This window comes from Bufo bufo, chromosome 5 (assembly GCF_905171765.1).
Source record: "Bufo bufo chromosome 5, aBufBuf1.1, whole genome shotgun sequence".
In the NCBI taxonomy this organism is placed as follows: Eukaryota; Metazoa; Chordata; class Amphibia; order Anura; family Bufonidae; genus Bufo; species Bufo bufo.
Genome location: NC_053393.1, coordinates 415,930,893 through 415,956,681, shown reverse-complemented (window position 1 = coordinate 415,956,681; position 25,789 = coordinate 415,930,893). Strand labels below are relative to the sequence as shown.

The window sequence follows — 25,789 nt, the reverse complement described above, 5'->3', positions numbered from 1 at the left end:
TATCAAGGTATTCTTGACTCAAATGTGCTGCCCAGTGTCAGAAAGCTTGGTCTCAGGTCATGAGTTCTCCAAAAGGGCTCATGCACACGAATGTATTTTCTTTTTGCTTCCGTTCCGTTTTTTTTTGCGGACCACATGCAGAACCATTTACTTCAATGGGTCCACAAACAACAACGGAAGGTACTCCGTGTGCATTCCGTTTTCGTATGTCCGTATTTCCGTTCCGCAAAAAAGTAGTGCATGTCCTATTATTGTCCACAAAACACGGTCCGAGGCCCCGTTCAAGTCAATGGGTCCGCAAAAAATACGGAACGCACATGGAACACATCCATATGTCATCCGTTTTTCATCCGTATTTTGCGGATCCGTACTTTAGAAATGCTATGCCCAGCCCATATTGCTCACGTGTTTGGGGATTTAATAAGTTACTGCTTCCGTTTCCGATCCGCAAAAAACAGATCAAATATGGAAACCATACGGATATGTTTTGTGCAATACCGGAACGGAAGAGAAAAAAATAACTCAGATGCGGAACAACGGATCCGTGAAAAATGGACTCCAAAACAACAACGGTCGTGTGCATGAGCCCAAAGGATAATGACCCAAAACACACAGCTAAAAACATCCAAGAATGGCTAAGGGTACTTTCACACTAGCGTTATTCTTTTCCGGCATTGAGTTCCGTCCTAGGGGCTCAATACCGAAAAAGAACTGATCAGCAGTGATGGCCAGTTCGCCAGTGAGCACATGCGGGCTGCCATCTTGACTCACACGTCCGGCGATGCACAGGTAAGTCCTTACCTGTGCCTGTGCTGGGAGCCGGTCTGAAACAAATGCAGTCACCGGGAGCAGGCAGTTCCGAGAACAGCCGCCGGGGGCCTTCATCGGGCTGTTCTCGGAACTGCCTGCTCCCGGTGACTGCATTTGTTTCAGACCGGCTCCCAGCACAGGTACAGGTAAAGGCTTACCTGTGCATCGCCGGACTTGTGAGTCAAGATGGCAGCCTGCATGTGTTCGCTGGCGAACTGGTGATCACTGCTGATCAGTTTTATCCCCATGCATTCTGAATGGAGAGCATTCCGTTCAGGATGCATCAGGATGTCTTCAGTTCAGTCTTTTTGACTTTTCAGGGCGGAGATAATACCACAGCATGCTGCGGTTTTATCTCCGTCCAAAATTCCGGAACACTTGCCAAAATGCCGGAACCGGCATTTTTTCCCATTGAAATTGCATTAATGCCGGATCCGGCCCCGAGTGTTCCGGCAAAACGGATTTTGGCAAGTGAAAAAAATAAATGCCGGATCCGTTTTTCCGGATGACACTGGAGAGATGGATCCGGCATTTCAATACATTTGTCATACGGATTAGGATCCTGATCCGTCTGACAAATGCCATCAGTTTGCCATACATTTTGGCGGATCCGGAATCCTCTGCCGCAAGTGTGAAAGTACCCTAAGAACAAAGCATTGGACTGTTCTGAAGTGGCCTTCTATAAAACCTGATCTAAATCCTATTGAACATTTGTGGAAGGAGCTAAACATGCAGTCTGGAGATGGCACCCTTCAAGCCTGAGACAGCTGGAGCAGTTTGCTCACGAGCAGTGGGCCAAAATACTTGTGGACAGGTGCAGAAGTCTCATTAAGGCTTCTTGCACACAACCGTATGGCTTTTTCGGTATTTTGCGGTCCGCAAAAAATACGGCTGACGTCCGTGTGCATTCCGTTTTTTGCTTAACGGAACGGCTGGCCCATGATAGAACAGTACTATCCTTGTCCGTTATGCGGACAATAATAGGACATGTTCTATTTTTGAACGGAAATACGAAAACGGAAGGCATTGCAATGAATGGTTCTGTATACAGTCCGTATACGGAACGCAAATAACGGAGCGTAAACTGAAAAAAAATAACATTTGTGTGCAAGAGGCCTAAGAGTTATGGGCCATTCACACAACCGTATATATATCCCATTCATTTCAGTGGGGGCTGCAAAAGATGTGGACAGCGCACCGTGTGATATCCACATCCGTCCTTCCATTCCACGGCCCCGCAAAAAAGATAAGACATGTCCTATTCTTGTCCGCAATTGTGGACAAGAATAGACATTTCTACACAGGAGAAGGACGTCGTTCTGATCTGAAAAATGAGGAACGCACATGGCCGGTATCCGTGTTTTGCGGATCTGCAATTTGCAGACTGCAAAATGAATGCGGTCGTCTGTATGAGCCCTAACAGAAATTGCTCGATTGCAGTGATTGCCTCAAGGGGCACCGTCAATTTTGTCCAGGCCAGTTTCATTAGTTTGTTCTATAAATTATTCCGTTGAACCACAATTCAAAAGCAAAAGCAATGTCTGATTTTCATTAGTTGATTTTTAGTAATTTTTTTTATCTATTACTTTTGTCAGTTCAGTGACCATTGTGGGTTTTTTCATCCTTTAACGGAAAGGGTTCCAACAAGTTTGTCCACGTGTGTATGTCCAAACCATACTACCATACAGTGCCCAATCTCTAGCTATTCCCAGGCTGGGTGATTTTAGTTTATTGTAGTTTGTTTTTGGGCAGAGCGTTTCGGGTGAATGAGCGCGCTGCGGACTGCTTAGCTGTCAGGTCGCTCCTGGGTAGTTTCTCGGTTTGTCAACCCCTAAGATCTTCCCTGGTATCAGGGACCTTGAAGCAACGTCTACTGCAACGGTGTGAGTTGTGATTTATACGTCCCCATTATTGTACATGTAACATCTGGCTGATGCTGTGCTACATAAGAACGACTGCACAAGGGGTTAAATAGATAGTATGCGGTCACCGATAATCTAAGAATGCCATTACTTTATACCAGACCAGAGCGCTGTGTGACATGCATGAAAATGTGATTGCAGCTAATGAGGGATTAGCCCCCGCTAGGAGATTACGCCGCTGCGTGTGCTCTCAGTTATACAGTCCGAGGCGGGAGGTTCTGATGTGTCCACCAGATCCGAGGTGCGCAGCCGCAGGAATATGAACCTGGGCTGGAATCTGATATGACACCTGCCTGTAATGTGACTTGCATTGTGTTCTCCGGGGAATGTGATCTACACCGTATGGACTGATGTCATGTCTCAAATGAGGGGTGTAAAAATAGAGCACAGATGCAATGTGTAAAGTAGGATGTGTGGTGTGAAATCTTGATGAGATGTGATGGCAGCTTACTAGAGGCAATGTGACACCATCCGAAATTAGATTGTCAAACATAAAACCGCTGCATACAAATGGTGAGCGTGCAGCAAGCCTTTCTTCCTCCCGTTTGTCTGTGATTGATGCCATTTGGGTATCTAGACTCGTCTATAGTTAACATTGTTATATGTATTCATAGAAACCATAAAAATTAAATAAAAAGATTTCCAGCGTGACACACGGCCGTGCCTGCGTGACCACCCCCGCTGCAGCACAAAGATCAGTCCAGGACAGATTCCTGGACCTTGATTTCTAGTGAAAGTAGCATCTCAAGCTCCACATGCAGAAGTTTATTTTACTACACTTTTTATTATTGTAGTTTTTCCTCATTTCCTTTTTTCTCACAATTGCCACAAAATACTTCTTAAAGGAGATGGTTGGTCTCAAAAATTGATGGAATATCGCTCGGATATGCCATCAATGTCAGATAGGAGTGGGTCCTGCTTCTGGTACCTGCTCCTTTCTCCAGAACGGGGCCCCCAAAGTGAACAAAAAAGAGGAGTGTGGAGAGCAGCGGCACATGCGCGGCCATCCTCTGTTCACCGCTGTGGGACTTCCTTTAACAGCTGAGCGCGCTGCTCATGACGGTGAATGTGCTCTCCTTTACCTGAGGGGCTCCGTTGTGGATATAGGAGCGAGTCCCAGTGATGGCACCCACTCCTAGCTGACATTGATGGAATATCCCAACGATATGCCAACAGTGTCTGAGATGGGTCAACACTTTTAAGGAGGATTGCCACCTAAAAGGTTGTTCCCCTCTCAGACACTTATGGCATATCTGTAAGACATGTCTAATACATGTGGACCCCATCTCTCGAATGGGGTGCCCCAACCTCATCCCTCCTAGATGCATCGGCCAGAGATGGCCAGACCCAAACCCGGACAACCCCTTCAAGGCCCCTTTACACTGGCAGAGAATCGGCCAGATAATTGCTAACAAGAGGCGGTAGGAACGCTCATTAGCAGTTACCTGCCGGTGTAAAGGTGTCACCAATTACCCAATGAACGAGAAAAACGCTCATTCATCAGGTAATATGATTGTTTGTGCAGTCACAGCAGATTATGCCGTCTAAACACGCTCTGCTGACGTCAAACCATGATTCCTTATGGGGACGAGCGATGGCATTAGTGATCACCCCTCCCCATACTGCCCATCTAAATGCAGCAGTCTCCTCCGCTAGTGAGACTTCCTTCCTGACAATCATCTGCTAAATCTATCAGTGTAAAGGGGCCTTTAGGAAAGTCCCCCTAATTATAGGCTGGGTGACCTGCTGCTTGACTCTCCCCCACAATGATGAGCTGTAAATTGCCAGTGAACATAACTATAAAGGTAGGTCCAGATGTGGTGGATATTTATTGCTGCCAATTTTTTATGTCAATCTTTGGCATAATCCACATGGGCAGCTTTTCCGCACAAGAATGAGGATGGTGAGGATTTGAAAATGTTCCTGTAGATTTTTTCCACTCCTTGAGAATGTGGTCTTGAAAACCATGTCCACTTTATTGTACTTTGCCCTCAGGACCCTGAGATTTTCCATTTTTGCATTTCCATTTTTCACTCTCTGCCTCTCCATAGTCCTAACTTTTCAATTTTTCCATTCACATAGCCTTATGAGGGCTTATTTTTTGCAGGACAAGTTGTACTTTATAATTTAGGGTTGCATACCATGTAGTAGGAAGCGGGAAAAAAATTCCAAATAAAATTGGGAAGAAACGCAATTCTGATACACTATGCGGTAAAATTGAACTGTTATCTTCATTCTCCAGGTCAGTACGGTTACAACGATACCACACTTGTATAATTTTTCTTGCGTTTTAATACAGATTTTTTTTTTAAACCTTTGAGGAAAAAAAACGATACCAGTTCGAAGTGTGTGCGACTTTTTGATCACTTTTTATAAAAAAATTATTGGATAGTGGAAGTGACAAAAAAATGGCAAATTGGCTGTTTTTATTTTTTTTCCCGTTACGCCATTTGCCGTATGCCATTAATATTGTTATATTTTAATTGTATGGGCATTTTTCGCACACAGCGATGCCCATGATGTTTATTTTTTTATTGGTTAAGTATTTTTATTTTAAGGGGGGTAATTTGAACTTTTAGGTTTATTTTGTATTTTTAAATATTTAGAAAATTTTTTTTTTACTTATTTTTTTTTTTTTTTTTTTAAGTCACCTTGGGTGACAATAACTGCCAATCATTAGATTGCCCATTGTGTTCATTGATGGCTATATAGCCATTATTGAACACTTCATTTGGAATATAACAGTACAATGCTGCCACCTGTATTGGCCTGTATTGGTATATTCCTGAAATAGACACCGAAGCCTGCTTGAGGCTTCGGTCTATTTCAGCGATGTAACAGGTTCCCTGATCTGATGCCATGGTCACATTTGTCCACGACATCTGAAGGGTAAAATGTATGCAATCAGCCTTATGGCTGATCGCATACAGGTGCCGTGGGTCTCTGCTATTTAAAATAGCAGAAACCTGGCGGCTATGGCGCCCACTGCACGTGCGAGCGGGCGCCATGTTTAGGGACCGGACTTCCGGCGTGCATATATGGCGGAGGTCCTTAAGGAATTAAATTGCACCAAATTTGTGGCACAGAATCCATTTGGCAGATCCGCAGCAAATCCCACCACCTCTGGATCTACCCATAGGGAGACATTAAGACCAGCCTTTTCCAAGCCGGAGGAAGTGCCAGTGTTATGTAGAGGAGCAGGCCTATACATAAGTTTGGCGCTTCCTCTGGCAACTCTGTGCCAGCCCTCTTGCTGGCGTTGGGCCTGCTGGGCCGTCCGCTTCCTCGCCCACGCCACGTCCCCTTTTCTTGCCACTTTGGAAAAGCGAGGAAAAGTCTCAAATTTTATCGCACAAATTTTGGGACCTATTTATGTAAAAGTGGTGTTAATAGATTTGTAAATATCCCCCATAGTGTACTCCACCACAGGGAAAATGAAGGAAATTATTGGGCTGTCTGGGTAATGTACGTACATGCAGGGTCCTCCAGAAGGAGAATCATTCTTTGTATATGATTTCTGTGTCTTATTGATGGAGGTCCCAAACTGAGGCCTTATTCACACGTCCGCAAAATGGGTCCGCATCCGTTCCGCAATTTTGCGGAACGGGTGCGGACCCATTCATTCTCTATAGGGACGGAATGGATGCGGACAGCACACAGTGTGCAGTCCGCATCCGCATTTGTGGTGCGCGGCCCCGATCTTTGGGTCCGCAGCTCCGCAAATAGGTAGAGTATGTCCTATTCTTGTCCGCAGCTTGCGGACAAGAATATGCATTTCAATGGGGGTGCCGGGCTGGTGTGTTGCGGACCCGCAATTTGTGGGTCCGCAACACACCACGAACGTGTGAATGCAGCCTAAGGACTCTCCCCCTTAAATCAGAAAGACTGTATTTGAACCAGAATAACCTTTAAAAGGGTTTTCTGGGACTTCGATATTGAGGATCTATTCTCAGGATAGGTGGTCAAATCAGACTGGTGGGGGTGCTGGGTGTTGGATCCTCATCGATTTGATGAACTACCTTCAGGATAGATCTTCAATATCTGTCTCAGAAAGCCTCTTTTAGAAGTCTCAAAAGCAACCTGTGCAAATACAGCTTTATATAGGGAAGGCATGTGTGAGGAAGTCTAAGGGATTGTTCACATCACATGTCTGCCCTTCTCTAAGGTTTTCACCACGGTATATATTCAAATATCTGAAAACATATTTATTTGAAGGACACAATAGCATGGTAGACTATGCCATTATGTCCAAATAGATACAGATGAAAAACAGGTCAAAGGGCCAAAAATTAAAGGGGTTATCCAATACTAAAACAGTGGCCCAGACCTGCCCAACCCATGCTGGGGGTGATGCTTACCTGATCCCCACCTCTTCTCCCATGTGCTCCAAGAACAACATCTGTCAACAATCACAGGCCTGCAGCAGTGACCTCCTCCCGTTGAGTCACGCATGACATCACGTGTAACGCAAGGGGAGCAGGTTACTGCTGTAGTCTGTGAGTAGCTGCAGCGGTCACGTGTTCCCCCACTAACGGATGTTGTCCTCAGAGCATGTAGAAGCGGAACTGCCAGCCTGGGAGCCCAAGAGACCGGATCCAGAGGTGGGGATCAAGTAGGCCTCACCCCCACCCTGGTTCAGGCAGGTCTGGGCCACTGTTTTAGTACTGGATAACCACTTTAATCTCTTAGATTACCTTTGCCTCACTGAAGTGAATGTATTCGCTGCGGGATATGCTTGAATACTGTTTTTGGGTATTGAAAATATCTTCTTGTTGAAAAGCTCAGCGGAGAGCTAATAGGGGATGTGAACAGCTGATAAGTCACACATTATAAATAGAAAGAAAGGCCCGTTTTAGCATATGCATAATAAATACATGACTGTAAATGAATTGTTAATAGTATATTCATCTAGAGGAAGGCAGAATGAAACCTCTAGACAGTCATCGCCATTGTACGCTCAAAGGTAGGGAAATCCTTGTTGATGCCATGCTTGGCAGGCAGACTACTCCCCCGGGTCAGTCACTCCACTGAGATCAGTATTAAGGCTTCTGATACCATTCGTTTTAAGAAAGCTATCCTCCCTTATTTTAAACCTTTCATTGAGGCTGGACTCACACAAACACTAAATTCCCCAAAATTTTACAAATTTCACACGTGTTTAAAAAACGGAAACTATTTTGGGTGTGAAAGAATCAGTTATGCTAAATATACAGCGGTGGTCCAGGCCATAGCATATTTACAGCGGAGGCTTTAGCGAGCTGCCTGAGCAATGTTGGGCCTTCTGCCATGCAAGACTGGTTTTCACCACTTCTGGCTTCTCTGGTCTTGCATACACAGTGCTCAGTGAGGCCACAGTGGTCCCAGTAGACGTGTGATTCTGGTACTAGAAAGCCCAATTACAGTGGAAAAGTGTAGTGCAAAAAAATACATAAAAAATGTATAAAATTATAATAATGAAGACTTTGACTAAAATTAAGCTACAAGAAGGCCACAACACTACTGCAAGCACTGGTGCCTTATCAAACAGCTGATGGGCGGGAGTCCCGGCTGTCGGACCCCCACCGATCAGATACTGATGACCTATCTAGAGGACAGGTCATCAGTATTTAAGTCTCAGAAAACCCCTTTAAGCAAACCCTTTTCATATCACTGGTCCCCAAAGATGGGTGGTGTCATACACAGCATTTTGTGGCAAATAAGCAGAATCTGCCATTGATTCAGTGGCAGGAAACTGGTGGTCAGTTTTCCATATTCAAAATGCCATCAACAGCTTCCCATTGACCTAAATGTAAAAAGTTTGACCATATGCACACCTTGTAAGCATGGCAGTCTTTTTTTAGCAGCTGATTTTTTAAAAAAGCTTGAGGAGCGACATGTTACCTCATTGAAGCAGATTGGATTGTGGCTTCTATAGAAGCAAATTGGAAATCAGAAAAAACCTCACTAAAAACTCTTCTAAAACACCTATAAAAGTCCATCTAAAAATCCCACCAGATTACAAAACCACAAAAATGACCATGTGAAAACCAAGTGGCACTTTTCTGACCCAAAGACAGAAGTTGGTTCAGCAAGAAAGAAAAGGAGAAGTCCTTGCTTCATACAGCATTTTCCATTGCCGACCACCCGTAGGTTTTTTGTGGCAGTTGATGCAGTCTTTTTGTGGCAGTTGATGCAGTCTTTTTGTGGCATTTGATGCAGTCTTTTTGTGGCATTTGATGCAGTCTTTTTGTGGCAGTTGATGCAGTCTTTTGAGCCAAAGTCAGAAGTGGGTTGGAACGGAGGAGTGAAATACAAAGGAAGGACTTCCGCGTCTCCTTTGTCCTCAGTGTCTGACCAACTAATCTAAATTGGCCTGTGCTCGTTCATCGAATGATCATGTTTTTCATCCAGCACCTAATGCTCCTGTATGGATCTACTGCCCAGGAACAATGGGGTGATTTATTAAGACCCTCGCGTTTTATTCTGGCATTGCTGAGTTTCATTTATCACAGGGTGTGCGCCTCGTCATAAATTAGATGCATCTTTGGTAGTCCTTGCACCTGCCGGCCAGCCTTTTTTCTGGAGTAAGGCCTGCACCTGTTCTGTGTTTAGAGCCGCACCTAATTTTGGCTCAAAATCACTGATGGAAATCACTTACCGAACACTGACTGTGAGAATTAGGCTTCTTGCACACGAATGCGTGCCTCCCGTGCTGCGGACCGCATTGCGGTCCGCAGTGCACGGGCACCGACCGCGGGCCAGCCGCATGTGGATTGCAACCCCATTCACTTGAATGGAGTCCGCGATCCGTCTGTTCCGCAAAAATATAGAACAAGTTCTATCTTTTTGCAGAACGGAAGCACGGAACGGAACCCTGCGAAAGCACTCCGTAGTGCTTCCATTCCGTGTTTTTTTTCTGCAAGTGAATGGGTCCGCATCCGTGATGCGGAATGCACACGGCCGGTGTCCTGTGTATTGCGGACCCACCGTATGCCGACCGTAATACGGCCACGGGGGACACACGGCCGTGTGCAAGAGGCCTAAGGCATCATACAGGATCTTTTCACGGCTCTGTGATAAATTTCCAAGTCTGTGCCATTCATCTGAATGGGCCTTGCAGAAGTCCATGTGCCTGCTGCAGAACCAGCTGCATTCAGCTGTGTGGAATGGATTTTCAGACAGGGTTTGTGCATACAGCCTATGATGCTGTAAGGCCCCTTTCACACGGGCGAGTATTCCGCGCGGATGCGATGCGTGAGTTGAACGCATTGCACCCGCACTGAATCCCGACCCATTCATTTCTATGGAGCTGTTTACATGAGCGGTGATTTTCACGCATCAATTGTGCGTTGCGTGAAAATCGCAAGCAAGTGCGGATGCGGTGCGATTTTCACGCACAGTTGCTAGGAGACAGAAGGAATCTCCTTCTGTCTTCATCTTAGCTGTGTGCAGGAAAAGGATCTGTGGTGACGTCACTCCGGTCATCACATGATCCATCACCATGGTAAAAGATCATGTGATGACCGGAGTGACGTCACCACAGGTCCTGTTCCTGCACACAGCTAAGATGAAGGCAGAAGGAGATGCCGGCTGCGCGATCAAGTGGATTAAGGTGAGTTAAATTTTTTTATTTATTTTTTTAACCTCTCCAGTGCTAGTTTACTATGCATTCTGTATTCAGATCGCTATTATTTTCCCTTATAACCATGTTATAAGGGAAAATAATACAATCTACAGAACACCGATCCCAAGCCCGAACTTCTGTGAAGAAGTTCGGGTTTGGATACCAAACATGCGCGATTTTTCTCACGCGAGTGCAAAACGCATTACAATGTTTTGCACTCGCGCTAAAAAATCGCGCATGTTACCGCAACGCACCCGCACCTTTTCCCGCAACGCCCGTGTGAAAGAGGCCTTAGTTTCAGTGATAAGACTCTGGCCAGGCCGGGACTTGCAGCATGACTAAGAGCCGGCTGGCTCGAAACATGTCGGTCTGACCAGGGACATGGAGGGACCTCTTTCACTGCACCGTGTGTACGTTTGGAATATTCAATAAAGAACATGCAAGATTTTATCTCCTTCGTGCTGGAAATCTGTTTATTTAATTGCAACATTACAGTCATCTTTATGAGGCCTAAGGCTGACGGATAAAAAGCACAAGCAAGGATTAAGAGATCTGTTTAAGAGAAATGGAGCTTCCACCATCAGTATGTGCTGACATTCTCCAGAGCAGCATGTTCCATATTGGGGGGCCTTCATACTTTTCTAAATCCTTTTTTAATCACCCTTAGGCCTCTTGCACACGACCGTATGGCTTTTTCAGTATTTTGCGGTCTGCAAAAAATGGATCCGCAAAAAATATGGATGACGTCTGAGTGCATTCCGTTTTTTGCGGAACAGAACAGCTGGCCCCTGATAAAACACTCCTATCCTTGTCCTTGTATGGAGTACTTTCTGTTTTTTTTGCGGACCCATTAAAATGAATGGTTCCGTATACGGACCGTATACGGAATGCAAAAACCAGAACGTAAACGAAAAAAAAAAACGTTTGTGTGCAAGAGGCCTTACTCATTGGTAATAGTAACGCTACCTACATCATCTTTTAATATGGATTAAATAAAGTATTTGGATTTTATTTTGCATGTCCCTAAGATTTTTCTCTTTTTGGAAATATTCCGTATTATAACTGTGTAGGACCTTATTACTGTATGGTAGGAGCTGTCTCGGACTGACCATTGCCGCCAATGCAAATTTCTTTTTTCCCGATTCCGGCTTTAAGGACTGGAATCCTCAGCTGTCGACATTGCCCCTTTTTTTTATCAGAGCTGAGCAGTGGCTCACCCTTTTTTTATGGAAGGTACTCGGTGACCAGCCCTGTCCGGGTGCTTTCATTAGAGCACCTTAAAAAAACATGTTTCCTATAAAATTTACAAACCCCACCTTAAATAAATAGTTGCTTAAGAGCTCAGCGTGACAATATGGTATTTACACAATGACTATCCGTGTTCAGTGGACATGTCATTATCTTAACTTACCTGCAGACGCATGAACTCAGGGCAGAGGATAGGGTCAGTTATCGGAGACGAACATGTGTACAAACGTCCACCCCTGATGACCTCGCCATGTAGATGCACAAATGCTCATTAGCAGTGATGGCCAGTTCGCAGTGTTCGCCAGGGCCAGCGAACACATGCGATCTGCCATGTTAACTGACAAGTCCGGCGAGGCACAGGTAAGTCCTTACCTGTGCGCGAGCTGGTCTGAAATGAAATGCGGTCTCCGGGAGCAGGTAGTTCCGAGAACAGCCTCCGGGGGTCGTTCTCGGAACTGCCTGCTCCCGGAGTCCGCATTTCATTTCAGACCAGCTCGCGCACAGGCACAGGTAAGGACTTACCTGTGCCTCGTCGGACTTGTCAGTTAAGATGGCAGATCGCATGTGTTCGCTGGCGAACACTGCGAACTGGCCATCACTGCTCATTAGTTGATCACATCTTTCATTGGGCACCTAAAATCATCAATGGTCAGCAGCCTTGTTTAAACAGGGATGTTCTGCTGCCTAACATTGAATCCATATGGAGACAAACGATCGCAAGTTATGATCATTCATCCCCATACAGAGGTGAAGATTGCTAAATGTGAATACAGCTGAACAAGCAGGCAATGATCAGGAATGGATGTTTCGTTCCCGTTCATCATGCTTAGTATTGAGCCATAGAAATGGGCCCTAACAGTGACTTTATTTCAGAAGCTTGTGATGCATTACCCTTCTAGAAAGTGTGAAATATCTGCAAAATCTGCCAAACATTCTGTAAATTGAAAGAGCATCATGATAATAAACCCTGTTAATCCAAGGACCAGGCGATTTTCCGTTTTTGCATTTTCCTTTTTCACTCCTCGCCTTCCCAGAGTCATAACTTTTTTTATTTTTCTGTTCACATAGCCTTATGAAGGATATTTTTTTGCAGGACAAGTTGTACTTTCTAATGGCACCATTTATGGTTGCATACAATGTAGTGGGAAGCAGTAAAAAAAATTACAAATGGGGTGGAATTGGAAAAAAAAACACATTTCTGCCACAGTTCTCTGTTTTGTTTAGTTTTTACGACGTTCGCTACGTGCTGTATCACTGTTACCTTCATTCTCCAGGTCAGTGCGATTACAACAATACTACGCTTGTATAGTTTTTCTTGTGTTTTAATACTGAAAACAAATTAAAAACCTTGAAAAAATTTTTTTTCCCATCACCATATTCTGACCCCTATAACTTATTTTGCTTTTATGCGTATGATGCTGTGTGGGGGCTCATTTTTTGTGTGCGACTTTTTGAAGACTTTTTATAAATTTTTTGGGGGGAGTTGAAGTGACAAAAAATGGCGAATTGCTTGTTTTAAATTTTTTCTTTTTCCATTATGCCATTCACCGTATGGGATAAATATTGTTATATTTTAATAGTATGGGCGTTTTCACACGCGGCGATGCTCATGATTTGTATTTTTTTTATTGGTTAAGTATTTTTAGTTTCATTTTTTTAATATTTTTAAAAACTTTTTTTACTTTTTCCCTGGGTGACTATAACTGGCAATCATAAGATTGCCCATTGTGTTCATTGATGGCTATATAGCCATCCTTGAACACTTCATTTTCAATATAACAACACAGTGCTGCCACCTGGTGGCCTGTATTGGTATATTTCACTAATAGCTGCCGAAGTTTCCCAGATCCCCGCCTCGGGAAAGCTGTTACGGGAGCACTAGGCTCCCACTCCCGGACTGCTCTGATGCCGTGGTCACATTAGCATAAAGTGATGGATCCATAAACACGGACATAATAGAGCATGCTTCCGTGCTAAAACCACAGACAGTGCTAAAACCACAGACAGTGCTAAAACACTAATATGGGAATACACACATTAAAATCATTGAGTACGTGTGCTATCCATGGAGAACACGGACTGCACACGTCTGTGAATCACTGACCTGTAAATAAGGCCTTTCTCTCTGCAATTGGTATTGGTATTACTAATGCAGAGAAATTCTTATTTTGAGTTATATGCAAATGAGGTGCTCAGTGCAGCGAGGGGCCTAGCCCCTCTGAGTGCCACTTCACCAATGCTTCTCCCTGTTGCCACTCCCCTTCACAGTGAGATTGACAGGGACAAGCATCCTCCCTGCTCTGATGCCAGGGTCTGAAATCTTGCTCATGTGTTGACGCAATGAAGATCTCTTGCAGTCATCCCCGCTCAGAGACAGAGCAGCTGGCGCATGCCTGAGATTTCAGGGTGTCACATGCCGGGGATCCAAGGCAGACCTCCGGGATGACTTGCAAACAGGACACAGGCAGAAACAGACCAGGGACCAACAGAATACTTTATTACACATGTAATAAAAAAACATGACAGTACAGCAGGTTAGGCAATAATGGTAGCACTACCACAGAACCAAGTGCACCGGAAGACCAGAGGCAAAACCCAGAGGGCATAGAGCCAGTGAGCCCCATTCTTCACAGAGCCCCTGGTGGTGAGAATGAACTGGGCCAACAGCTCACTGGTCGCACCTCCAGGTAGGTCCCGGTACACTTGACCGCAACCTGCAGAGAACCATGCCGTTGCAAGCACCAGCAGAACAGACAACAGAACTGGAACCAAAGTAAAACAGGACATGGATCAGAGAACAAGACAAACAGGAACCAGCACAGAAGCAGATGCCTGGACCCCAAGCGGAATGAATGCCTGGCGGTCACTGGCAGAACTGCACACAAACAAAAGATTCTCCCTCCGGAGAACCCAGGGGCCCTCTCACAAAGGCAGGACAACATACAGGAACAGAAGCAGTAAGGCACTGTAGGACAGACAAGGAACAGACTAGATCAGAAGCAGTAGGCACTTCCAGGCTGGACAAAGGACAGGATCAGAAGCAGTTTAGCACTACCAGGCTATCAGATGCAGTTAGAGCACTGCTAGGCTAGACATGGAACAGAGTGGATCCAGACAGAGAACAGGTACAGTAGAACAGGCAAGGCATGGACAAAGATAACAACATCAAAATCATCACAGGACAGGTACAGAAGAACAGACAAAGCAACAACAAATTACCAGACAACACCACACAGAAGACCAGATGGCAAAACCCCCTGTGTCAGCAGCAAGGGGCTACACACAGAAAGACAAAAGAGACTGACCTCAAGCTCCACAGCTCACAGATAGATATAGCTGCCCAAGGAGGGCACCTGATAAGACACATCCAGGAACGGACCAGGGGAAGTTAACCCCATCAGAACCAAAAAGGGAGGGGAGCTTGCATGAACAGAGAAGTGAACACACAGGCTGCAGTACTGGACGTTGCCCCTGGCAACCAGCATACACGGAGTCCACCTCAGCCAGTACGCCAGAGCACAAACAACCCGTGACACAAACAGAAATGCATCCATACTTAAGGCCATGTTGACACACAAGGGCGCAGCCAGCACACATCTCAGAACCAGCATACATGGGGATACCCAAAGCCAGTACACAAAGCTCATGCAGCCAGCCTACACGGCACCAGAGACAGGAGCCACAGAGATGCAGACATGGAAGCCACAAACACAGGCCACAGTTCACACACACCACCGCAGCCAGCACGCAGTCCCAGGCAACCAGCCTACACAGCAGTCAGCCTGCAGCCAGTAAGTGAGGGAGCCTGCAGCCAGCCTACACGGCACCAGAGACAGGAACTGCACTGAGATGCAGACAAGGGGAGTACACATATTCATGGGCATAGTTCACACACACCACCGCAGCCAGCACGCAGCCCCAAGCAACCAGCATACACAGGAGTTAGCCTGCAGCCAGTGCGCAAGAGGGCATGCAGCCAGCCTGCACGGCCAAAACTGTCACAGTGAACCGCACCATGACACAGGACCAGGCATCGTAGCGGTGAGAATTCCTAGCCCTGTCAATCTCATGGGAAGGGGGAGTGGCAAAGGGGAATGGATGAGGTGAAGCTGTTCTCCGAGGGGCTAGGCCAGCCCCTCAGTGCTCTGAGAACCTCATTTACATATAACTAAAAATAAGGATTTCTCTGCAACAGTAATACCAATCATAGGGAGAAAGGGCTTGTTTTAGTCACCATGTTCAGCTCTACCAGACAGTATGCCTGGTATGATATGGTTGATCACGGTGACAGATGCGCTTAAAGTGATGTTTCACCTTTGAAAATTAAATGTAAATACTACCAGTTTTACCATCCTTAGGCCTTAGACACACATTGATAATGACATCTGCGAAAAGATGGTCAGTGTTTCATTAATTATAGTGTCTGTGACTGGTCCATATGTTTATTTTTTACCCTCCATGTGTCATGATGCAGTTTTTGTCCGTCTGCCTCTCGGCATGTTTGCCGTGCTGTGGCCGCATCTCCGACCCGTCCCCATTATACTGAATGGGGCTGGAGCGGACTTCCCTGCCCGAACAGCCTGCCAAACGATCCTAACGCTAATGTGAAAGAAGCCTAAGTTAAGTTTCTATGCAGGATTTGAACTGGAACTGCCCTGTTCAGCCTTACTCTTTGCTGCAAGAGTGTATGCCATGTGTAGATCACGCATTTGCTTCCAACGATCAGAATCTATAAAAGCTAGTGTTTTATGGGCCAAAGAGACGCTAAGCATTTACCCTTAAGGGCCCTTTACAAGTGCTGAGAATCCCGCAGAAAATCGCTAAAGAGCATTCATAAAAACGCTCGTTAGTGATTATCTGGTGGTGTAATTGTACCACTGATTACCCAGTGAACGAACAAAACGCTTGTTCATCAGGTAATAGATAATTTTTATGGTCTCCAAAATTATCACTTGCCTACAGCATCTGTCTGTATGGCGAGGAGAGATGGCATTAGCGATCGCTTCTCCCCATACTGTGGAGGAGATCGCTGCATGTAAATGCCGTAGTCTCCTCCACCGATCTGCTGCTGTATCGTCCTGTGTAATGGGACCTTTAAGGTGGCTGGAGTACCCTGAGAGCAGCATGTGGTGGAGCAGGCTGTGACTGAGGGTGACATCTCAGAGACCCATAGTAGCACAGTAGGAAAGGCTGCATTGTCGGCACTGACATTGGCGCAAACCATTTTGGAGGGGACTCTTATGGAGTCCAAATCCCTGTTCCCAGTTTAAAGGGGTTTTCTGGGATTTTAATACTAATGACCTATCCTCATGATATGTCATCAATATCAGATCGGCGGGGGTCCGACACCTCCGCCGATCAGCTGGATGAAGGGAAGGCCACGCTCCATGTGAGCGCAGCCTTCTCTTCATTGTTTAACTACTCACCATCGACAGCACAGAGGTGAGCAGGTGTTACAAGCCGTCCTATTCACTTCTATGGCATGGCTCAAGTGTATAGGAATGAGCTTTGCCGTTGAGATGAATAGGACGGCTTGTCATTACACCTGCCCAGCGCTGCACTGTCGATGGCGAGCAGTTAAACAATGAAGGGAAGGCTGCGCTCACATGGAGCCTGGCCTTACCTTCCTCCAGATGATCGGCGGAGGTGCCGGGTGTCGGACCCCGCCGATCTGCTATTTATGACCTATCCTGAGGATAGGTTGTCAATATTAAAATCCTGGAAAACCCCTTTACCTATAATGTGACCCATGGTTACGACCACCCTGCAATCTAACAGCGGTGGCCGTGCTTACACACTATAGGAAAAAGCACCAGCCTATATGTGGTCCCATGGTCCCGGCCACCAGAGAGGCAGGCACTTTTTCCTATGGTGCGTAAGTACGACCACCACTGGTGGATCAGAGGGTTGTTGTAACCATGGAAATGAGCAGTGTATAATGCAATGGAAAAATGAATCAAGCCAGCAAAGGAACCAATATGGACAATCCCAATACATTAGTAAATGGTTTGTAATAACTCCCTGTACATAATAAATGCCATTTGCTGAAGTGAAACAACCCCTTTAAGGCCTCATGCACACGGCCGTTGTGCGGCCATTCTGTGCATTGGGGACTGCAATTTGCGGTCCCCAATGCACGGGCAACGTCCGTGCGGCGGCCGGGACGGATCGAGACCCATTCAACTTGAATGGGTCCGTGATCCGTCCGCACCGCAAAAAAATAGAACATGTTCTATTTTTTGGCGGTGTGGAGGCAAGGACAGAAACACCATGAAAGCACTCCGTAGTGCTTCCGTGGGGTTCCGTGCCTCTCTTCCGCACCGCAGCTCCGGATTGCGGACCCATTCAAGTGAATGGGTCTGCATCTGTGATGCGGGGAGCACACGGCCGGTGCCCACTTATTGCGGACCCGCTGTTTGCGGGCCGCAATACGCCCACGGCCGGGCAACGGCTGCGTGCATGAGGCCTAAGGAGAATGCTATCTACAGTCAATGAATGGGCTAAAGCAGTTTTTACTCATTTATTTGCACAATCTTCATAATTAAAATTAACATTTTTCTTTTCAGGAATAGAAAATTAAGTTCTGTGAACTGAGTTCTTTTATAATGCCGGATCAGGATGAGAAAGGGAAAAAAACGGAAAAAGTTTCTGAAAAGAAAAGTCAAGGAGCAGCTTCAAGGTTTGTGATTTTATTAATATATTATTAAGAATTATCATCACATTTAGTTGTCAATTTAGCGATAACATTGTGTCAGTTTTGACCTAGCTTTGTTCTTCGGGATTTACATATTGATTACATATCCTCAGGATTGGTCATCAATATGAGATCGGCTGGGGTCCGACTCCCCCAGTAATCAACAGTTTGAAGAGGATGCAGTGCTCAGCGGAGCTCCAGTGAACGCTGTGGCCTCCTCAGCTTACCAAGCACAGCGCTGTCTATTTGATTGTGGTTGTGCTTGGAATTGCAAGTCAGCCCTACTCACTTGAATAGGGCTGAGCTGTGCCTAGGTCATGTGATCATTGAATGTGATGTCACATGACCTAGGGAAGAGACCTAAGTGTTAACAGAACACTGCGGCCTCTGAGAATAGGCCATAAATGTGTAAATGCCCCCCAAAAAACAACTTTAACCCTTTTAGGACTGGACAATTTTCTATTTTTGCATTTTTGTTTTTTTACTCCCTGCCTTCCCAGAGCCATTCCATTTTTTGTTTTGTTTTTCCCATTAACATTGTCATATGGGGACTTGTTTTTTGCAGAACAACCAAAAAATCTGGGCTTTGACTAGGCCATTCCAACACATTTACATGTTTCCCCTTAAACCACTCAAATGTTGCTTTAGCCGTGTGTTTGGGGTCATTGTCCTGCTAGAAGGTGAACCTCTGTCCTAGCCTCAAATCACGCACAGAGTGCTACAGGTTTTGCTCAAGAATATCCCTGTATTTAGCACCATCCATCTTTCCCTCAACTCTGTCCAGTTTCCCAGTCCCGGCTGCTGAAAAACATCCCCAAAGCATGATGCTGCCACCACCATGTCTCACTGTGGGGATGGTGTTCTTTGGGTGATGTGATGTGTTGGGTTTGCGTCAGACATAGCGTTTTCTTTGATGGCCGAAAAATTAAATTTTAGTCTTATCAGACCAGAGCACCTTCCTCCATACATTTTGCGAGTCTCCCACATGCCTTTTCGAAAAACTCACAACGTGCCTTTTTGTTTTTAACTGAAAGTAATAGCTTTTTTTATGGCCACTCTGCCATAAAGCCCAACTCTATAGAGCGTACGGCTTATTGTCGTCCTATGTACAGATACTCCAGTCTCTGCTGTGGCACTCTGCAGCTCCTCCAGGGTTACCTTAGGTCTCTGTGCTGCCTCTCGGATTAATGCCCTTCTTGCCCGGTCCGTGGGTTTTGGTCGGCGGCCGTCTCTTGGCAGGTTTGCTGTTGTGCCATGTTCTTTCCATTTGTTTATGATAGATTTGATAGTGCTCCCGGGGATCATCAAAGATTTGGATATTTTTTTTGTAACCTAACCCTGACTTGTACTTTTCAACAACATTGTCCCTTACTTGTTTGGAGAGTTCCTTGGTCTTCATGGCAGTGTTTGGTTAGTGATGCCTTTTGCTTAGGTGTTGTAGCCTTTGGGGCCTTTCAAAAAAGGTGTGTATAAGTAATGACAGATCATGTGACACTTAGATTGCACACAGGTGGACATCATTTCACTAAATATGTGACTTCTGAAGGTAATTGGTTGCACCAGAGCTTTTTATGGGCTTTCTTACAAAGGGGGTGAATACATACACACATGCCAATTTTCTGTTTTCTATTACTAAACAATAGTTTTATTTATTTATTTTTCTCATTTCACTTCACCAACTTAGACTATTGTGTTCTGATCCATCACATAAAATTCAGATTTGCAAAACATTGAACTTAAGGCTGTAATGTAACAAAACACGAAAAAAGTCAAGGGGGTGAATACTTTTGCAAGACACTGTATATTATAGTGGGAAGCTGGAAAGAAATTCCAAATGGGATGGAATTAGAAAAAACACAATTCCTCCACAGCTATACAGGTTTTGTTTTACAGCGTTTCCTATGTGGTGAAACGTTTACAACGATACCACATTTTGATAGTTTTTCTTGTGCTTTAATACTGTAAAAAATTAAAAACTTTGGCTCATTGTCTCATTAGGGGCGATCTATACTTTTCAGTGATGCCATTTTAGGGTGTGATGTAATGAAAAAATTACGAATTTACCATTTTGATTTTTTTCCGTTATATCGTTTGCCATTCATGGGATAAATATTTTTATATTTTAACAGTACAGACGTTGCAATGCCTATGATGTGTTTTTTTTTATTTTATTTTAATTTTGGGGAAAGTGAGATGATTTGAACGTGTGTGTGTGTGTGTGTGTGTGTGTGTGTGTGTGTGTATATATATATATATATATATATATATATATATATATATATAGTCACACAGTGAGAGGTTTGGTCTGGGAAAACAGGTATTTTCCTCCCAGCATGTGCTGCTGGGCTGATTTACAGCCAGGTGAGGTCAAATACTGGACTGGATTTTAAATGCCGGTCCGGGTTTTGGCAGCACCTGGCTGTCCTTAAATAAGCAGCTGGGCTCAGAAGTCATGTCTCTGTGTTGGGATCTGGGAGCCTTGTGTCTGGATGAATGTTTGCTACCTGTGTGGCATGAAAACAGGTTGGTGCTGCTATCAGTAAGGACTCTTTTAGGCAGAATTGCCGCATGGTGTGAATTACCACCAACACCGCAAGGTGACTTTTTGTTTTGAATATGACTGTTTGTTTTGTCACTTGCCTAAAGTGTGAATAAAACACTGAACTGTTTGATCCAAAAAACTTGTTGCCTCTATACTGCGTTTGCTAATCCTGTCTACCAGAGCAAGTCCCCACAATATATATATATATATATATAACAAAATATTAAAATGTGAACAGCACAGCAGTAATCTGTGATAACGGGTGCCAGCGGCTGATGAAGCAATCCAGGCTTCCAAAACTAATAATCCCAGGAAATCCACGGCACTTCCTTCAGTAAAACGTAAGTGATTATTCACCAGACATACAATGTTTCTGTTCACACACTGGAACCTTTTTCATCACTGCTTGAAAAAGGTTCCAGTGTGTGAACCGAAACGTTGTATATCTGGTGAATAAACACTTACGTTTTTACTGAAGGAAGTGCCGTGGATTTCCTGTGATTATATTTATATATATACACACACACCGTATTTTTTGCCCTACAAGACTTACCGGCCCATAAGACGCACCTAGGTTTTAGAGGAGAACAATAAGAAAAAAATAAATCTTAGCAGCCCCCATATGAGCCCCCATGCCTCCTTGCAGCCCCCATGCAACAGAGTACTTAAAAAAAAAAAAATACTTATGTCTCCTGCTCCGGACGCCGTCGCTTCTCACCCACAGCGCGATCCTCTTCATTCTGCTGTCGGCTGTGCTGTGATCTGACGCGCACAGCGTGAGGTCACAGAGCTCCCTCATGCTGTGCACAGGCACTGCACAGCCGACAGCCGAGGACCAGGAAGCGGTGAGTACAGAACCTTGACTGCTTTTTTTAAGTCACACTGGGTGACTATAACAAGCAATCATTAGATGCCATTTGTATTTTGTAATGAAGTTTTATCCATTACAGAATACAGCATTTATTATTACATTGCAGTGATAGGCTTCCCCGATCTCAGCCAGTGGAAGCTCTTACATGCGCAGGAGCACGCAACTCCCTCATTTTCATCACTCAGATGCCTTGGTAATTTTTGAGTGGTTAAATGTCTGCGATTGGCATTATCATCAGTTTCAGACATTAGACTCGGGCATCTGGTGTTTGAAACAGTAGAAACCCGTCGGCTATGGCGCCCACTCCGCTCAGGTTCCATATTTAAAGACCGTAAATCTGGCGTACATGTACAGCGAATGTGCTTAAGGGGTTAAATGGAATAATATATATTTTTTGAAAATTATATATTAGTTAAATCAGGTTTTAAAATTTAAATAAACATATATATTTTTTTTAACCATCATCCATATGCCGTGTGGGTTTCTGTTTTTTGCGGAATGGAACAGTTTTATCCTTAAGTGAAGTGAATGGGTCCACATCCAACAAAGAATGCAGATCGGATACGGACACAAAATATGTTCATGTGCGTGAGCCCTAACACAGCACTTCTTTTAGATCTTAGACTAGTTTCAGATCTGTGTTTTTAAATCTGCCAGGCTTTTCTGGTAGAGGAACAGCCAGCTTTCACAGTACCTGGCATAGCTGGATACTGCTGTTCACCACCGGACCCCTATGACTCCAATGGGATCCGTCTGGTTTCCTGCATGAGTGTTTTTTGTCTGGCCGAAACCCTTCACTCATTTTCATGCAGGCCTTTTTTTTTTTTTTTTTGAGGGGGGGGGGGGTGAGTCGTACCGTATTAGGGCTTGGCTACATGACGATCTTGGTTGCAGTGGGATTGCAGTGTGCTAGTACCGCTACTTTGCGATTATTGGGTGACACCAAATGTTTGTCTAAAAAACAACAAAAAAAGACTATTTTTATGTTGCCATATTCAGAGGGCCATACGTTTTTTATTTTTCAGTCAATGTAGCCATATGAGAGCTTTTTTTTTTTTTTTTGCAGGACAGGTACAGTATATATAATTTATTGATGTAATTTTTATGTTTTTTCTTTAGGTGAATAAAAAAAACAGCAGCTCGGCCATTTTTTTTTCATTTTCTTTCTCTCGCTGTTTACTGGATGATAAAAATAAGAAGTTAACTTTATTTTGCAAGTCTGTCGATTACAATGCTATCCAATGTATTTTGTTTTTACTGTAAACTTCGAAACAAAATAATGAAAAGTTTTTTACTTTGGGGTCAGCTTTTATTTTACTTTTATAACTTTTTTTTTTTTTCATTTCTTTGCCGTTCTAGGGGACTTGAAGATTTTTTTTTTTTATAACTTCTATAATGCTTTGAAATACACTCACCTAAAGAATTATTAGGAACACCTGTTCTATTTCTCATTAATGCAATTATCTAGTCAACCAATCACATGGCAGTTGCTTCAATGCATTTAGGGGTGTGGTCCTGGTCAAGACAATCTCCTGAACTCCAAACTGAATGTCAGAATGGGAAAGAAAGGTGATTTAAGCAATTTTGAGCGTGGCATGGTTGTTGGTGCCATACGGGCCGGTCTGAGTATTTCACAATCTGCTCAGTTACTGGGATTTTCACGCACAACCATTTCTAGGGTTTACAAAGAATGGTGTGAAAAGGGAAAAACATCCAGTATGCGGCAGTCCTGTGGGCAAAAATGCCTTGTGGATGCTAGAGGTCAGAGGAGAATGGGCCGACTGATTCAAGCTGATAGAAGAGCAACTTTGACTGAAATAACCACTCGTTACAACCGAGGTATGCAGCAAAGCATTTGTGAAGCCACAACACGCACAACCTTGAGGCGGATGGGCTACAACAGCAGAAGACCCCACCGGGTACCACTCATCTCCACTACAAATAGGAAAAAGAGGCTACAATTTGTACGAGCTCACCAAAATTGGACTGTTGAAGACTGGAAAAATGTTGCCTGGTCTGATGAGTCTCGATTTCTGTTGAGACATTCAAATGGTAGAGTCCGAATTTGGCGTAAACAGAATGAGAACATGTATCCATCCTCTGATGGCTACTTCCAGCAGGATAATGCACCATGTCACAAAGCTCAAATCATTTCAAATTGGTTTCTTGAACATGACAATGAGTTCACTGTACTAAAATGGCCCCCACAGTCACCAGATCTCAACCCAATAGAGCATCTTTGGGATGTGGTGGAACGGGAGCTTCGTGCCCTGGATGTGCATCCCTCAAATCTCCATCAACTGCAAGATGCTATCCTATCAATATGGGCCAACATTTCTAAAGAATGTTATCAGCACCTTGTGGAATCAATGCCACGTAGAATTAAGGCAGTTCTGAAGGCAAAAGGGGGTCCAACACCGTATTAGTATGGTGTTCCTAATAATTCTTTAGGTGAGTGTATATATAGGCATATATACTAAAACTGTCGCAACTGATAGTAAGGCTACTTTCACACTAGCGTTCGGGGCTCCGTTTGTGAGTTCTGTTTGAAGGCTCTCACAAGCGGCCCCGAACGGATCCGTCCAGCCCTAATGCATTCTGAATGGATGCGGATCCACTCAGAATGCATCAGTTTGGCACCGTTTGTCCTCCGCTCCGCTCAGCAGGCGGACACCTGAACGCAGCTTGCAGCGTTCGGGTGTCCGCCTGGCCATGCGGAGGCAAACGGATCCGTCCAGACTTACAATGTAAGTCAATGGGGACGGATCCGTTTGAAGTTGACACAATATGGCTCAATTTTCAAACGGATCCGTCCACCATTGACTTTCAATGTAAAGTCAAAACGGATCCGTTTGCATTATCATGAACAAAAAAAATAATAATAATAATAATTTTCTGAACGGATCTAAGCGTTTGCATTATAGGTGCGGATCCGTCTGTGCAGATACCAGACGGATCCGCACCTAACGCAGGTGTGAAAGTAGCCTTAATCTGTTAATCCTGCCCACTTCTGTCAACATTTTTGAAAAGTGGCAAGAGAAATGAAAAAGTGCCCCAACATTTGCATCTTTGTAACGAGACAAAGATCAAATTTCAAGAAATTCACTCATCACTAGTTACAATGCACACTTGTTACTCCAATGGAAAATGTCACGGGATAGATATTATACGCATTAAATTGTTTGGTTTATCACACTCCGATCTGTTGACATCTGTCTTTTGCCAGGTTTACTTATTATTTCTCATTATCAATATTTCATTCATGTGAAGTCATGTTACCTAATATGTCCACAAGACCCCCAACAAACTACCAGTAAATTATTATTAAAATACGCAGGTGTCTAAAATCGAAAATAGTATTTCTAACATATTTATGTTCATTTTTCTATAATTTTTTACTTTTGCATTTATTTGTAGGAAATGTTCTGACGTCAAAAGACTTTGGTCCCTCTTAAATGTGCAAGCTAGCAAACAGCAGGTAAATGGATTTAATTTTAAGCTATGTATATTAGTCTTTTTCTAATATTATTCTGTAATACTAACTAACGTAAAAGGAACCTGTCAGAATAAATACACAGTGCAATATGAAATCAGCATGGTATAGCGCAGGGGGAGATGAGCAGTTTGAAATTGTTACTGTGGCAATTCATGTTACTGTCTACTCTCCTGGGGGCACAGATACTTGATTCCTGTGTGTGAATTATGGCTTGCATTCAATGTACCTCTGTCTTCTGCACTGCTAGGGTTAATCTTCTGCTCCGTGAGCTGCTGCTGTTAATCAGCTGCTCCTATATGGCTGTGCTGCTGACGTCACCTCCTTCCTTGCCTGTGCAGTTTGTCTCTGTTGGTCTCTAGAGATCTTGATAGGTATCTCTTTAGCTAGCTAGAGCCTGTGTAAGAGCTATTATCCATTTGTCTGTTTGATTCCTGGTTTCTGACCTGTGTCTTTTAACCGTACTGATCATGTGCCGCCTTCCCTGACATTTGGATTGTTCACAGATTCCCACAAACTTTGCCATCAGCTAGATCAACAGTCAACCACACCAGGACTTTTCCAAGAGCTAGTGGCCTGGTGGCTCCCCTACAGCAAGGTCTAGAT

The 25,789-nt window shown here is 44.4% G+C and overlaps 1 protein-coding gene across 1 annotated transcript in view; it reads left to right on the top strand.

The window, feature by feature from the left end:
* Positions 1-25,789, top strand: part of NEK10 (NIMA related kinase 10) — a 266,495-nt gene that overhangs the window by 17,797 nt on the left and 222,909 nt on the right. The window contains exons 2-3 of the mRNA XM_040432102.1: positions 18,150-18,262; positions 25,108-25,168. Of these exons, the coding sequence (XP_040288036.1) occupies positions 18,189-18,262; positions 25,108-25,168 (135 nt within the window). The 5' untranslated portion in view covers positions 18,150-18,188. The remainder of the gene's footprint in view (positions 1-18,149; positions 18,263-25,107; positions 25,169-25,789) is intronic.